Source organism: Sinohyriopsis cumingii, chromosome 7 (assembly GCF_028554795.1).
Source record: "Sinohyriopsis cumingii isolate HCF-2022 chromosome 7, ASM2855479v2, whole genome shotgun sequence".
Classification (NCBI taxonomy): Eukaryota; Metazoa; Mollusca; class Bivalvia; order Unionida; family Unionidae; genus Sinohyriopsis; species Sinohyriopsis cumingii.
This window is the reverse complement of record NC_142967.1, coordinates 61,077,294-61,091,263: the sequence shown is the minus strand read 5'-3', so window position 1 is coordinate 61,091,263 and position 13,970 is coordinate 61,077,294. Positions and strand designations below refer to the sequence as shown.

The window sequence follows — 13,970 nt, the reverse complement described above, 5'->3', positions numbered from 1 at the left end:
CATGACTGCAGCACGTGACCCACTAATTATGATATATAACTTGTTCTTGTTTCATTAATTCAAAAGTCATATACTCCAAACAAGGCACAGTTTACATTTCCCTTTGCTCTGATCTTCAACTTTGGGAAGAAGGCATGGTTCCAGAAATTGCCAGTCTCTCCAGTCATGATAATTATGTACTTTGTCAAGACATCATTAAGTATCTTTGTTTTGTTTTTAAAGCTATGTTTAGAAAAGTTGCAAGTCATAGAACTATATTTTTCCTTCCCATAATCTTGACCTTGAAGGACGGAGTGTGGTTATGGTTCACATGCCAAACGTTCATTAAAATACCTTCCATTCATCAAAACTTGTACTCCAGGAAATGATACATTAGTCACAGAATTGCATTTTTCCTGGAAGTGATCTTCATTTTAAGACAGGAGGCAACCCAGTGACTATGATATATAACTGGGTAATGTTTTATTAAATTCAGTGGTTCAAAGATTATACTCTAGAAAAGGACTTTGGCCTTGAGACTGAGAATATGATAATTGTGCAAGAAACAGTCTGGTCATTATATATAGCTGAGAATATTTTATGAAACTCTCTACAAATTAACAGTTGTGGACCAGTAAAATAAATGTTAATTGATGAATGGATTATGCCATAACATAATACACAAAAGATGGTTGTAAATAGTCACTGGAATATGAAAAGTAGGATTAGATTACAGTGACCTACTTATAGTATAGTGATTTAGTACTCCTCAGGATGTATTCAGATCTAAGGTTTCATGACTGAACACAGATAAGGTACAAGAAACCTAAAGCTAAATGCACATGGTGTACATAATAACTGTGACCAACATATGATACTGAGGTGTGTACTTTTCATATGATGAACAGAATCAAAGAAACTTATCTAGGTGTACATGGAGTATGACTGCAGATTGTTCAGTGTTCCTGGATTGTGACAGTGGAATTGACTTTGTATTATGATTGCAAATCTGTCAGTGAATTATGACAGCTCTGTTAGTAGATTATGACATGCAGAGATGTCAGTAGTTTTTGTTTTCATATAGCAGTGGGGTGGAAGGGGGAGGTAGGAGTCCATAAGAGGACTCATTTAAGTCATTGTAGTTGGGTTGACCCAACTACAATAACTTATAGGAGGGAGCTTACTCCCCTCCCCCTTCTGCCCCACTACTATATGATTAGGAAGTTAGAGTCTATGTCACTAACCCAATTTAGTATAGTATATAAACAGAAATAATAATTAATGCTAACATTTCCTAATTATATAAAAAATAGCTTATTTTTCTTGTGGTGGGTCGGAAGGGGGAGGGGAGATAAGTTAGAAGGCACTATACAATTAAGTAATAAACCCATTAAAGAATTTAAGAGAAAAGTAATGTTAATATTAACATAAGGAAAGAAAATATCATCACCTTTGGATATTCTTTACATGTACATAAAGGGAATAGAGTCGTTATTAAGTATGTTTAAAATCACATTATAAAATAAAAATGTATATATTCTAAATTAGGTACACAGAAAACGTACACCAATGGGTATTATTAGGTATGTCTTAGTTCCAACCATAGGGACATTGTATACATATATATATATATATATATATATATATATATATATATATATATATATATATATTAGTTTATATATAAAGAATATATCCAATAAGTAATATATATTTATTTAAAACTTAGATAATCTATATAATGTATAAATAAAGAGTTATGTATAAAAATTTAAATAAAATATAAAAGGCATTGCTTAAGATAAAAGTATTTGAATTCCTATAGGTAATTTAAAGTTCAATTACAAATTCTGTATGCTTGGTTCAGTTTTTATATTTTATAATATAAATTATCTAAAGAATTGAAATATTAATATTCATTATATATATATATATATATATATATATATATATATATATATATATATATATATATATATATATATATATATATATATATATATATATATATATCTTTATTAACTTTATAAATAGAATATAGACCAGCCAGTATATAACAAATAAGAGACTCCGAGGTTTAGATGAATCGAGTGAACAAATACATTAACTGATATATATTCTATATTTCTCTAATTAAAATCTAATGTAGTTTTAATTGTCCCAACCCTGTACCTAAAGCATACCTTTTTTTTCTGTCCCTTTTCAAGAATATATTTTAGCTTTAAGTTATCATCCAATAGAAGTATAAATATTGCTAAAAAAAATTATATAAATATAATTACAGCTATGCTCTGCTATAACCTAAAAATCCAATTTAATTGTTTAACTGCTCCATTCTGCTATTTTTGTATTTAATAATTATAACATAAGCGGTATAGGATGTTTGAAAGTGAACATTACTATGATTCATCTATAGAATTTCTATTAGACTGGAGAAACCAATCTAATATTGCAGCTTTCCAGCAAGAGCTTATATTTTTACCATTACACATAATAATGTAGACTTGGAAGTTTTCACAGAAAAGTTTAAAGACTTTATAGGAAAAAGACAAAATCCAATCAAGTTACTTTTCTGTAGTAATGATAACCTTTACAATATATTCCTAGGACCAAAAGAAAATGCAGACTCTAACATTGAGTGGAAACATATTCATGGAATGTTAGAAGCTATAAACTCTAAAGAAAAACAAGTTAGTGCCTTCAGAAAAACTTGTGCCAAGCTTATCCTCATGGAAGGAATAGGGCTAACCAAAGAAGAATCAGGTCTTATCTATTTACAGCCAAGAGAAAGTAAGAGAGAGACAGCCCTGAATTATTGTTTCAAGAACAATCAAGAGATCAAGCTCAGACAGTTGGAATACATTGATAAAGCATTGGATATGCTTAAAGTAGAACACAGGAAATTTACAGAGACCAATATCAGGCAAGTCTTGTATTATTTATGTAAAGACTTTAATTTTATCAAGACATTACATACTATTATCCCAATAATATAAGAAACAATTAAAGCTAAAGTTGATACAGAATCTACAGAAGAAGATTCAGAACACTATGAGAACTTTAAGAAGATTGTCTTCAAAGAAGATATGAAGTTATTCCAAGTCTGTAGAGATCCCAGTAATGTGGTATCAAATCATCCTATATCAAAGGATTAAAAGATAGAGTTATCTACCTTTGTTAGGATTCTTCAAAACCTACTTTCATTTTAGAAAGGAAAAAAAAATGGATGAGTTACCAGAACTTTGCTTTCATGGAATAAGTCAAAGCAGGAAAAGACTCTATGCCAGTCTCAATCATAACAGCAAATCTGTAGTGAATGATGCACAAGGAGTGAGCAGAATCAGCCTTAACAATGGAGAAACTCAATTGATTTTCAGTGACTGGAAAAATGAAAATCTGATAGACAATACCAATCACGTATTAGGTGATGTGTAGGAAGGCAGAGGATATATCTTAATCACTACTGTTATGAGTCTATGCTCTTCAAATAAGTAACAGAAAAGAGTGAAGACAACAAGCTTTGCAAAATTTAACAAACAAAATATTTTTTTCCCTAGAATAAAAGTGAAAAAAAGAAAAGAAATAAGAACTTATGGTATTGTGAGTTAAATCCAAAAAGAATCCAAGAATTAAAAAATGCAAGTCCTATCAATGAAAAAGTTCTAAGTGAATCACAGAAAATCCAAGATGGAAGGCGATGACATCTGTAATAGTCAGCATTGTACTGATGTGCAGCCTCTTGTTGAATCACAGAAAATATTAGTCCAGGTTTTTAATTCTGCATAAACTCCAGTAAATGTCTTTGTCTAATAATTATCAGAGCACTTTTGTATTTCCAGGGAAAATAATCACTTGAAATTCAATAATTTGAAGAAAATAAAATTTCAACTCATATTGGACATAACATAAAACAACTTTACATCTCAAGTGTTAAAAAGCCCAACTGATAGAATTCTTATCATAACATCAGTTATAAGACTAAATAAAATGCAAAACAGATTCCCTGATGGGTGTCATCCTTCTAGAAAAAATAGAAGTTTGTTTATCAATTGGAACATGCTTGATGTCACATAGTCCAGGTATGACCTTGACTCAACTAAATGATTCTTACTCTGAGAAGGCTAAAAAAAAGCAATAAAAAAAACTTGTTTATTAAAACTGTCACTGATTTTGAAACAAGGTTAGCAACTAGATACAAAGTTTCTGTTACTAGTTGTTTACGTCAAAAAAATAAATAAATTAGTATGGTCAAACAGAACTGAACTCTATTCTGGACAATATCAAATCCAGGAAATAATATTATATTACAATAGCATGTAATACAAATTTAAAGAAAACCCTAACAAACAAAAAATTAAATTACATATACATAACACTACCAGTGCTAGACCTTATTGGACTTTCACAGACATTAACCAAGATGGAGGTAAACTCAAGTTGGCTGATAACTTTACAACTGTTGAAGAGTTTACATCAACAGAACAAGAACCTATGCTAAGAAGATATGTAACGCTACGCTTCAAGCAAAGACTGGAAATGACAGATACCAATATTCCAATCACTGATGATCATAACAAGAAGATTATTACTTACTTGGCGTTAGACACACTCAAGATCACATGGTTAGAGAAACAAGACATTAATAACAATAATCTTATGTTAGCTTTAAATACTCTAAAGACAAGGATAGAAAGAGTATGACTAAAGCCTCTTTCAAGACTGTAACATGATGAAATTGTCTGAAACATTCCATTTACAAGACAGTGATACAGCCAAGACTATGTTTGAAAGTCTAGGATCGTTAGACAAGATCCAAGAGGAAATGGAAATACAAAAAGAAGAAAATCAAAGATTCCAATCTACAAAAAGACAGACTGATATAGAAATGAGAGGAAGAATAGATATTAATGAAGCTATAGAAACAGTATCAGAATATTTATATATATTTCTAGAAAAAGCTACAGAAAAAAACTTGGAATTAGTATTTGACACAGTCAAAGACATAATCAATGAGAGAAAAAGAAAAGCAGATGAAATAACTCAAGAAAAAGAATCAAATGGAGACAAGCCAAGAAAAATCATCAAAGCAGTTAGAAAACATAGGCCAACATAGCAGAATATTATCACATGATCACATGATCACTAAAGATGACATAGATGATCAAGAATTTCAAAAGAATTATCCACTATTCAAAGTACCAACATTGCCAAAAGAGAACAAGTCATCCAAATACTTACCTGTATGTAAAGTATGTGGATTACAAGACAAATGCACAGAAAAGAAATGCAAATGGCTGACCTTGGATCCCAAAAGTGAAGAGTATATTAAAATCTTCGGGCCAGTCACATGGGATGATGATGGTGAACATTTTAGTATTTTAAGCTTTTAAGTCTTTAGCTGTGTTTATTAATCATGCTCTAGCCTTATGTAAATATGTTAAATAAATATTTAAAAACTTATATATATCTTTGATGTAATTTTTCTTATAGTGAAAATAACTAAGACATAGAAGATGTCACATGATCTTTTACATTCTTTTCTAACTCATTCTATACTTTGAAACACTGAATAACAAAAGAACAGTATAATAAAATAAACATTAATAAACAGTAAAAAAGGGACATAGAGAAAGGACATAGAAATGTATGCTTTAGGTAGAGGGTTGGGACAAATTAAGGAACAATGTAATATATATATACATAAATATAAAAGCGGGAGACCGATAGAAAATAAAAAATAAATATTATAAAATAAATATTATAAAATGCAAACATTAAATATTAGACAGATAGATATAAGATAGGTATATACTTGGTTACAGTTTAAATACATTAAGATTCTTATATCAGCTAACGCATTTGTTCAATTGATTCAGCTAAAGCTCGGAGTCTTTCATTTGTTATATGCTGGCTGATACATAGAGAAAAGAAAAGAAAGCAGAGTGGATATATATAAATATATATATATATAATTATAAAGCGAAAAGTATAAGATGGTTATAGAAATATCATAATGTACTTCCCACAGCAGAGCGGATATATATAAATATATATATATAATTATAAAAGTATAAAATGGTTATAGAAATATCATAATGTTCTTTCCACAGTGGAGCAGAAGAACATATATAAAGAATATAGAGATAATAGAAGTGAGAAATTATAGAGAGAATAAAGAAAATATATAAAATATATTAGTATATTCTAAAATAGGTACATAGAAAAAGTACATCAAAAGGGACGAGTAGGTATGGTCTAAGGATAATTCAAGGGACAGTGTATATTCTCATAAGGAATCATAGTGTAGTGTAGTGTAGTGTAGTGTAGTGCAGTGCAGTGTAGTGCAGTGTAGTATAGTATAGTATAGCATAGTATAGCTGTCCCTAAGACAACATCTAATAGGCCAAAGGTGGTTGTGTGTGGAGTTACTATCCAATACCTTATTAAAGGACATAAGGTATAAAAAAAACTCTATGTGTGAAAACAGCAGAAGGAGAGGTATAGGGTCTTAGTTGTGGTCGAACAATGGCACTTTTAGCACAGTATTGGCTATTATTATGCAGAGTTTAGTGCTTTTCCCAAGGATACATTGATGCAGCTCACCTAGGCTGGCTTGAGCAGGTATCAAACCCGCAACATTTCGATTATACATCAGACACTCTGTCAAATGAACTACTGCAGCTGCCAGATGTTGGAGGATTATGACTGCATATCTTTCTGTGGGTGACTGTTGATCTGTCCATGAATTATGATGCCAGATCTGTCTATTGATTGAGACAGCATATCTGTCAGTAGTTTATGACAGCAGATCTGTACATGGACTGTGATGGCAGATACGTCAGTGGAGGCTGGCTGTAATTGGGTGCATGATGTCCATAATTGGATGCATGCTGTAATTCGATGCATGTTGTCTGTAATTGGGTGCAGGCTATCTGTAATTGGGTGCAGGCTGTCTGTAATTGGGTGCATGCTGTCCGTAATTGGGTGCAGGCTAAATATACCAATAAATGCAGTCATTATTATCAGCCATCAAAATTGCTTACCATCACTGTCTGTGAAAGTCATGATGTAGCACCCATCTTCTGTTATCTTTATTCCATCCTTGACTAACTCTGCACCACCATATCTTTTGGATTCAAAATGCAAGGTCAGACAGTCATTGCTGAACTCTTTCGGTTCCTTTGTGGACATGATTATGCTTGTGGATGGGGGCATATCAAACACATCTAAGAATTTACCATCAAGTGGTTTCTTGGATAGTTTATTTTCAAGATTTTCAAAATCTGTAATCAAACATGATACAAATAAAATTAGTCTGTGTTACATGATTTAATCCATTATCATCATGGTATTTTATATCCATATTTTATCTATCCAAATATTAACCTAATATCAACAGAAAGTCTAATGGTAGATAAATGGAAATATAGATGGTAGATGTATGAAATCTAGAACTGATAGAAAGATGGATACATAAAAATATGTGTACCGTATAAACTCAATTATAAGTCACTCCAGCTGCAAACTACATAGACCTAGATCCACTGGCACATAATGTTATCTAATCTATTAACCTCCTAACATCAACAAAAAGACTGATGATAGATAGATAGCCAGCATATAACATATAACAATGGAAAAATAGATGATGGATGGATGGGAGGTAGAAAAGATAGAAAGCAGGATGGATACAAATGTACATACCATATATACTCTCCTGTAAGTCCGATCCACCTGGACAAACTGCAAACTGCATAGACCTATATACACTATTGCATAATGTGTCAACATATTCAGGTCTGTGCAATTTGTTAGGAGTAATCTGTAGAACATCACAGACCTTAATCTGCCAGTGTATAATGTGATGGCAGACCAGAATCTATATTGTTAGCAGCTGGACCCCACTTATAAGTGAGTATATATGGTAACACACACACACACACACACACACACACACACACAAAGACACACCCACACACACACATGCACACACGTAAGTAAACAGGCTATATAAATAAACCCATGAAACACTGAAAATGCTAAACATGATGGAAACTTTTACTTACATGATATCATGTACTGTAGAAATTTAAATTTACAAATTAATAATCAGCTGACCAGAATGTGAAGAAAATTTAATAAATTTTCACAACAAACAAATTTGCACAAATTTTGACATATAGGTTAAAATTTCCTTTTTCATTACTTACAAACATGCAAAGCAATTTTTATGAAAAAGAAACAAAATGTAAATAATGACAATAATTTAAATCAATAATCCATGCACTATTGCATCTCTATACCTCATCAATTACTGAAAATCCTACCTGGTCTTCTCTCAAAAATAACAACAGCATTTTCTCTCTTAGGACCAAAAACAATGTTATTCACACTTGTATCCGATTTTCCCTCCATAAAATTCCATAGGTTCTCATCAGTTGTGCTTTCACTCAAACCAATTACCATAATGTACCCTGGTTTTGAGGCAATCTAGAATCAGAGGACTTCTAGTTATTTACAGAGAAATGTTTTGTATAAAGATATAACTACCTGATTATGAGTTATCAGCAGTGAACATATTCATCTGCTATAAGTCCAAGTCTGACACTTGTCAAGGTTCAGTTATATCTGGTGTGTGATACTGATATCAAAAACTTCAAAAATGGATGTTTTAACTATGATTTCATAAATAAAAGACTGAGAATTGGACAAGACACATTTTTAGCTGTAAAGTGAACTTATTTTTGTGTTACTTTATTTCACCACAGTGTGTTTTTCAGTCTGAGAACAGAAATTATTTGGCATATTAATTTTTAATTACAGATGTAATGCTACGATGTGATGGAAGAAATCTTTACCTCCTCTGATTCCAAATGGGTACCTTTCGCTCCTGAAGACATAAAAAAATTAATTTGTACTTTGCTTTATGTGGCAAATAAAAATGTTTAAATCATTTAAAAAATTGTCATGCATAAAGAAAAGAATTAACACATCAAATCTGTGCCATCAAAATTTATGTCATAATTCACTAAGATATAAAGCTATTTAAAGGAATATATATAGGAGATATTTTTGTCCTAAACCACTATAATTTATCTTTTTTTAAGTATTTAAGTAAAAAACAACTTGAATTTCATGAGATACATCTAAAGACAAAAAATTATTTGTGATAATTACCCACATGCTGATTACTTTAACTTTCATGGTTAATTGGTTATTGGTTGGATGATGCTTTTTTTTACAATGACGCTTCAGACAAAAATATCAATGAAGTAATTTGCAAATTATCAGGATAAACTGTTAAAAGTCCGAATTCCTGAAATGTGTAGTCATTAGGTTTAAACATAGAAAACATATTGTCACTCTTTGAAAGCATACACAATGCTTTAATATTTGAAAAAAGAAATTATATAAATCCATCAACTATCAATGCAAAACCATGAGTACCCATATTTCAAATGCTAACTGTTTACATAAGTAAGTAAAGGAATGGAAGAGGAAAACAGGTTCATAGGGTTAAGCAATTTACCTCTCCCTTGTTTTTGTTCCTCTTTTCTCGTGGCAGGTTGTGGACTACTTTTAATAATATCCTGTCCAGGTCTTTTTGGAGATGATATATCTTTATTTTCTTTCTCTCTTTTAGCAGTTGAATCCTCATTCTTTTTCCCATCAGTTGCAACTTTTGGCACCCCTGATGTCTTGGAAGTCTTTTTTGAGTTTGCTTTCTCTATTACTTTATTCTCTTTTTGTTGTTCCTCTTGTTTTCTATTGGGATCTTCATATTTGGCCTGTCCTGAAGCCTCTCCTTCTGGAACATGCAGTCTTGGTTGTTGCTGTTGATGTTGCTGTTTCTGTTGCTGTTGATTCTGCTGCTGTTGTTTTTCTTGTAGCTGGAGATGTTGATTTTGATTTTCAGTAGTTTTATATGTCTGTCCACTTTGAGGTTCTTGAGATGCAAGATATGGTGGTCTGTTGAATGTTTCCCCAGCATTCATCATTGGAAAATTTTCTTGTTGCATACTTGGTGGAAACTGGTGAACATATCCACAAAGAGCCATCCAATGTTGCCAATATTGCGCATATGATCCATGAAAACCCACTGGCATGGGTGGTTGACCCCATGACTGAGGACCCCAAGGTGGTTGTACAGTGTGTATTGGCTGACTTATTGGTTGCCCACTGTCCCCTGCACTCCAGGTTGGTTGTCCATATGTACCATGCATCAAGTTATGTTGACCATCTGATGATGTTGGCATCTGCACATCACCCTGTGATCCCTGTGGTTTCTGGTAACTAGTGGTACTCTGGGCTCCAGACATATCTTCTTGTAGATGCAATGTTTGCAAAGATGGTCTATGTTGTTGACTTTGTAAATCTGGTCTTTGTTGGTCATGCAGCTGACCAGTGAGTGAAGAGTGCACGCCTTGGGGACTTTTATTTGTTGACTGATCTGAAAACCTTTTTGGAGGTAGTGGTGGTGGTAGTGCAACAGATGACTTAGAAGTTACATATGGTTGTGTTTCTGGTTTGTATGTATGTGCATCTGGCTTGTATGTATTCATTACTGCCAAACTCTTTGGTGGAGGTGTAGATGGATGAGTTCTCTCAGGTGATTCCAACATTTGTCTCCCCATTCTAACATGTTTGAAAGATTCCATTATAGCACTGTCTTTTGGTGGTGGAGTGGATGGTGTTGCATCTTTATGAGCTTCATCCACTGGATTTTCTGTTTTCTTTGAAGCCTCATCTTCCAAACTGAGAACAGACTGAATCAGAGTTTCATTTAATTTTTGCTTCTGCTTTCTTATGGAAGGTTTGGGTGCAAGAGGGGGTGGTCGTTTTTTCAGACTTTCCTGCTGGACTTCTAATGATAATGGCTGGGACAAGTCCATAAAAGCTTCTTTTGTGGAGTGTCCAGGAATGTTTAGTGGTGTCATGTTGGTGTCCTTAGAGTTTTGTGGAGTCAACTTCATATTCCCAATATTCTCACAGATAGGACCAGACTCAACAAATGATTCATTGAAAATTTGTAAAGACTGCATTGTTGAAGGTTGCTTACAATATCCTTTTGGCACAGGTGTCTTTTCTAATTGTATCTCAGGAGTAAGACTCCTTAGCTCATTCTCATCTGGAAATGACTTGATATTGCGAAGCTCATCCTCTGCATCTTTCCTTGTTTTATCCTCATCTGAAACAAATGAACAACTTTCAAACATCTTCCTCAAATCTGAGACTTTCTTGCTTGATTCCTCATGTTCAGCATAATCAACTTCGTTAACCTTCCAAGGCCTTTGCTCAGCATCGCCCTTACTATCCTGAGGACTTTTTCCCAAAGTTTCTATCTGAGTATCCTTCAGTAGTCCTCCATGGACTTTATCCATTTGAGGCCTTCTTTCAGCATCATCCACATACACATACTTTTGAGGCTTTTGCTCAGTATTGTCTGCCTGGGACTCAATCAGTGACAGTTGAACAGAATCACCTATCTGCTTTTCATATTGGTACAATTGTTCTATGTCATCAATCTCGGTATCCTTTTGAGGCCTTTGCAAAGCATGAGGAGTCACTTCAACAGCATCCCAAAGGAAACCCTCTTTTGATATTTGTTTAACAATATCGCTAGCTACAGTTTGTTTATTTATATCCATTGAGGATGAATTGGAAAGTTCCATTTTCAAACTATTTCCCTGAACAACAGATTCCTCTTTCTCCTGTCTGGCTATATCTGTCATTTCCATCTCAAGCTGGCATGACTCCTGCTGACTGTCTTTAATTTCTAGTGACCATCTCAACACTGCATCTTGTTCAACTTTCAGAAGATATTTTTCTTCTTCTGTATTCTTTGGTATCCCATCTTCTGTAACAAACTTAGACTGAATTGCACTTTTATTTAGTGTTTGATGATGCTTTATGATGGACGGTTTTGGTGGAATAGGAGGTGGCTTCTTGTTTTGATTTTTCTGCTTTACGTCTGCTGATGACAGCTGTGAAATCCCTATATAAGTTTCCTTTGCAGGATTTACAGGAAGTTGTGTCATTTTGGTATCTTTCGAATTTGGTGCAGTCTTCTTCATATTTTCAATATTCTCATAATTATGACAAGACTCATCAAATGACTCAGAAACAATTGTGAAAGACTGTTCAAAACAAGCTGATGAAGGAATTTGTGTAATTTCTTGAAACCTCATTTCTGGCTCTCCGATCTCATCATTCACAAGTGACACATCTGAACTGGGCTCAGTATCCATGATGACAAAACGTTCCTGGATAGATATGGAACTTTAACTATGGTTTCTTAAAAAATAAGACTGAAAATACAATATGACAAAGAAAAAATAAAAGAGTTGATGTTTATGTGACTTTATGTCTCTACAGTGTATACTTCATTTTGAAAACAGAAATTATTTTACATGTTGTTCTCGTTATATTAGATTTTATGATACAAAGTCATATAAAAAAATGTTTAACTGCTCTGAATTTTTATGTGCACTCTTTGCTCCTGAAAATATGTAAAAGAAAATGATTTCTAGTTTTATTTGGTAAGGCAAATACAACTGTCTATACTGTTATAAAACTTGTTGTGCATAAAGAAAAAGAAAATGAATTGTTATTAATGTAAAGTTCATAAATTAATTTTTTTTTTAATATGCCAAGTCTTTACCAAGATAATTTATGTAATAATTTAATAATATAAAATAGCAGTGTTAACAATAAAAAGGGTTCTTTGGCCTAGACCACTATTACCTAACTTTTTAAATATTAATAAGAAAGAGAAAACTTATTTCAAGAGATGTATTGAAATACAAGCAATTACTCGTGATGATTGCCCACATGCTAATCACCTTAACGTTTCACAGCTTGTTAGTTATTTTTTGATCAACACTTTGTTTACACTGATCACTTCAAAGACGTATCTCTGTGAAGTTTTTCACACATTATCAAGATAAATTACTAAAAGGTCTGAATTCCTGGATTTTGAAGTCATTATATTACTACGAAGAAAACAAAGCATCATTCCTTGGTGGCATATAATACGTTTTAAACACAGAGACAACAAATAAGATATTTTATAAATCTATCAACTGTGACTATAAACTTCTGAGTACCTACATCTTTTTACAAAAGTATGTTAATGAAAAGAAAGGGAAACATGGTTTTGGGGCTAAACAATTTACTTTTCCTGTTTTCTTGTGGCAGGTTGGGTGACTACTTCCAACACTATCCTGACATTGTCTAACAATATCCAGATGTTTTCTTAAAGCATGTTGCACTGACGATGTTATGTCTTCCTTTTCCTTGTCTCTTTTAGCACTTTTCTTCCTGTCCATTGAAACCTTTGGTACCCTTGATGTCTGACTTTTCTGCTGAACTTCTCCTGATGACTGCTTTGACAAGCCCATATTTGTTTCTTTCGTGGGTTTTCAGGAATGGGTAGTTGAGTTATTTTGGCATCTTTAAGTTTGGTGCAGTTCCCTTCTTGTTCCCAGTATTCTCATTGTTCAGATCAGATTCATCAAATGACACAGTAAAACTTTCTAAAATGCTATTCAAGCCTTTCTGATGAAGGAATTTCTTTCTGGCTTACCTTTTTGATTGTTCACCACAAGAGACACATCTGAACTGGATTCAGGATCCAGGTTGGCAAAACTCAATGGACAGATATGGATGCATCAATAATCTGGTATGTCATCTCTCTTTCATTTGCTTCCACTGGGAATCCTTTGTCAACATTACCCTCTGTACCTTCCATGTCAGATGATTGCATCTCATAATCATTCATGTTATCTTTTTCAGTTATATTTTCATCCACTGTTTCAATCAGATCTGCATTATCATCTACTTCTATATATGAATCATCTCTATTGTCAATTGTCTTGCTGATACAGGTCTTCAGTGCTGTCATATGGATCTCTTCAGCTGAATTGTCTGTGTCCAAAGAATGCAAAACTGTTTCTCCTCTCTGATCTGAATGCAGCTCCAATGTTTGCATC

The 13,970-nt window shown here is 32.9% G+C and overlaps 1 protein-coding gene across 1 annotated transcript in view; it reads right to left on the bottom strand.

Moving 5' to 3' along the window:
- Positions 1-13,379, bottom strand: part of LOC149795358 (uncharacterized) — a 121,059-nt gene extending 107,680 nt beyond the window's left edge. Inside the window, exons 1-5 of the mRNA XM_089963783.1 lie at positions 13,155-13,379; positions 9,509-12,242; positions 8,838-8,869; positions 8,307-8,469; positions 7,023-7,262 (exon numbers count right to left, since the gene is read on the bottom strand). Coding sequence (XP_089819909.1) covers positions 7,023-7,262; positions 8,307-8,469; positions 8,838-8,869; positions 9,509-12,242; positions 13,155-13,379 — 3,394 coding nt within the window. The remainder of the gene's footprint in view (positions 1-7,022; positions 7,263-8,306; positions 8,470-8,837; positions 8,870-9,508; positions 12,243-13,154) is intronic.
- Between the last annotated feature and the right edge of the window lie 591 nt (positions 13,380-13,970).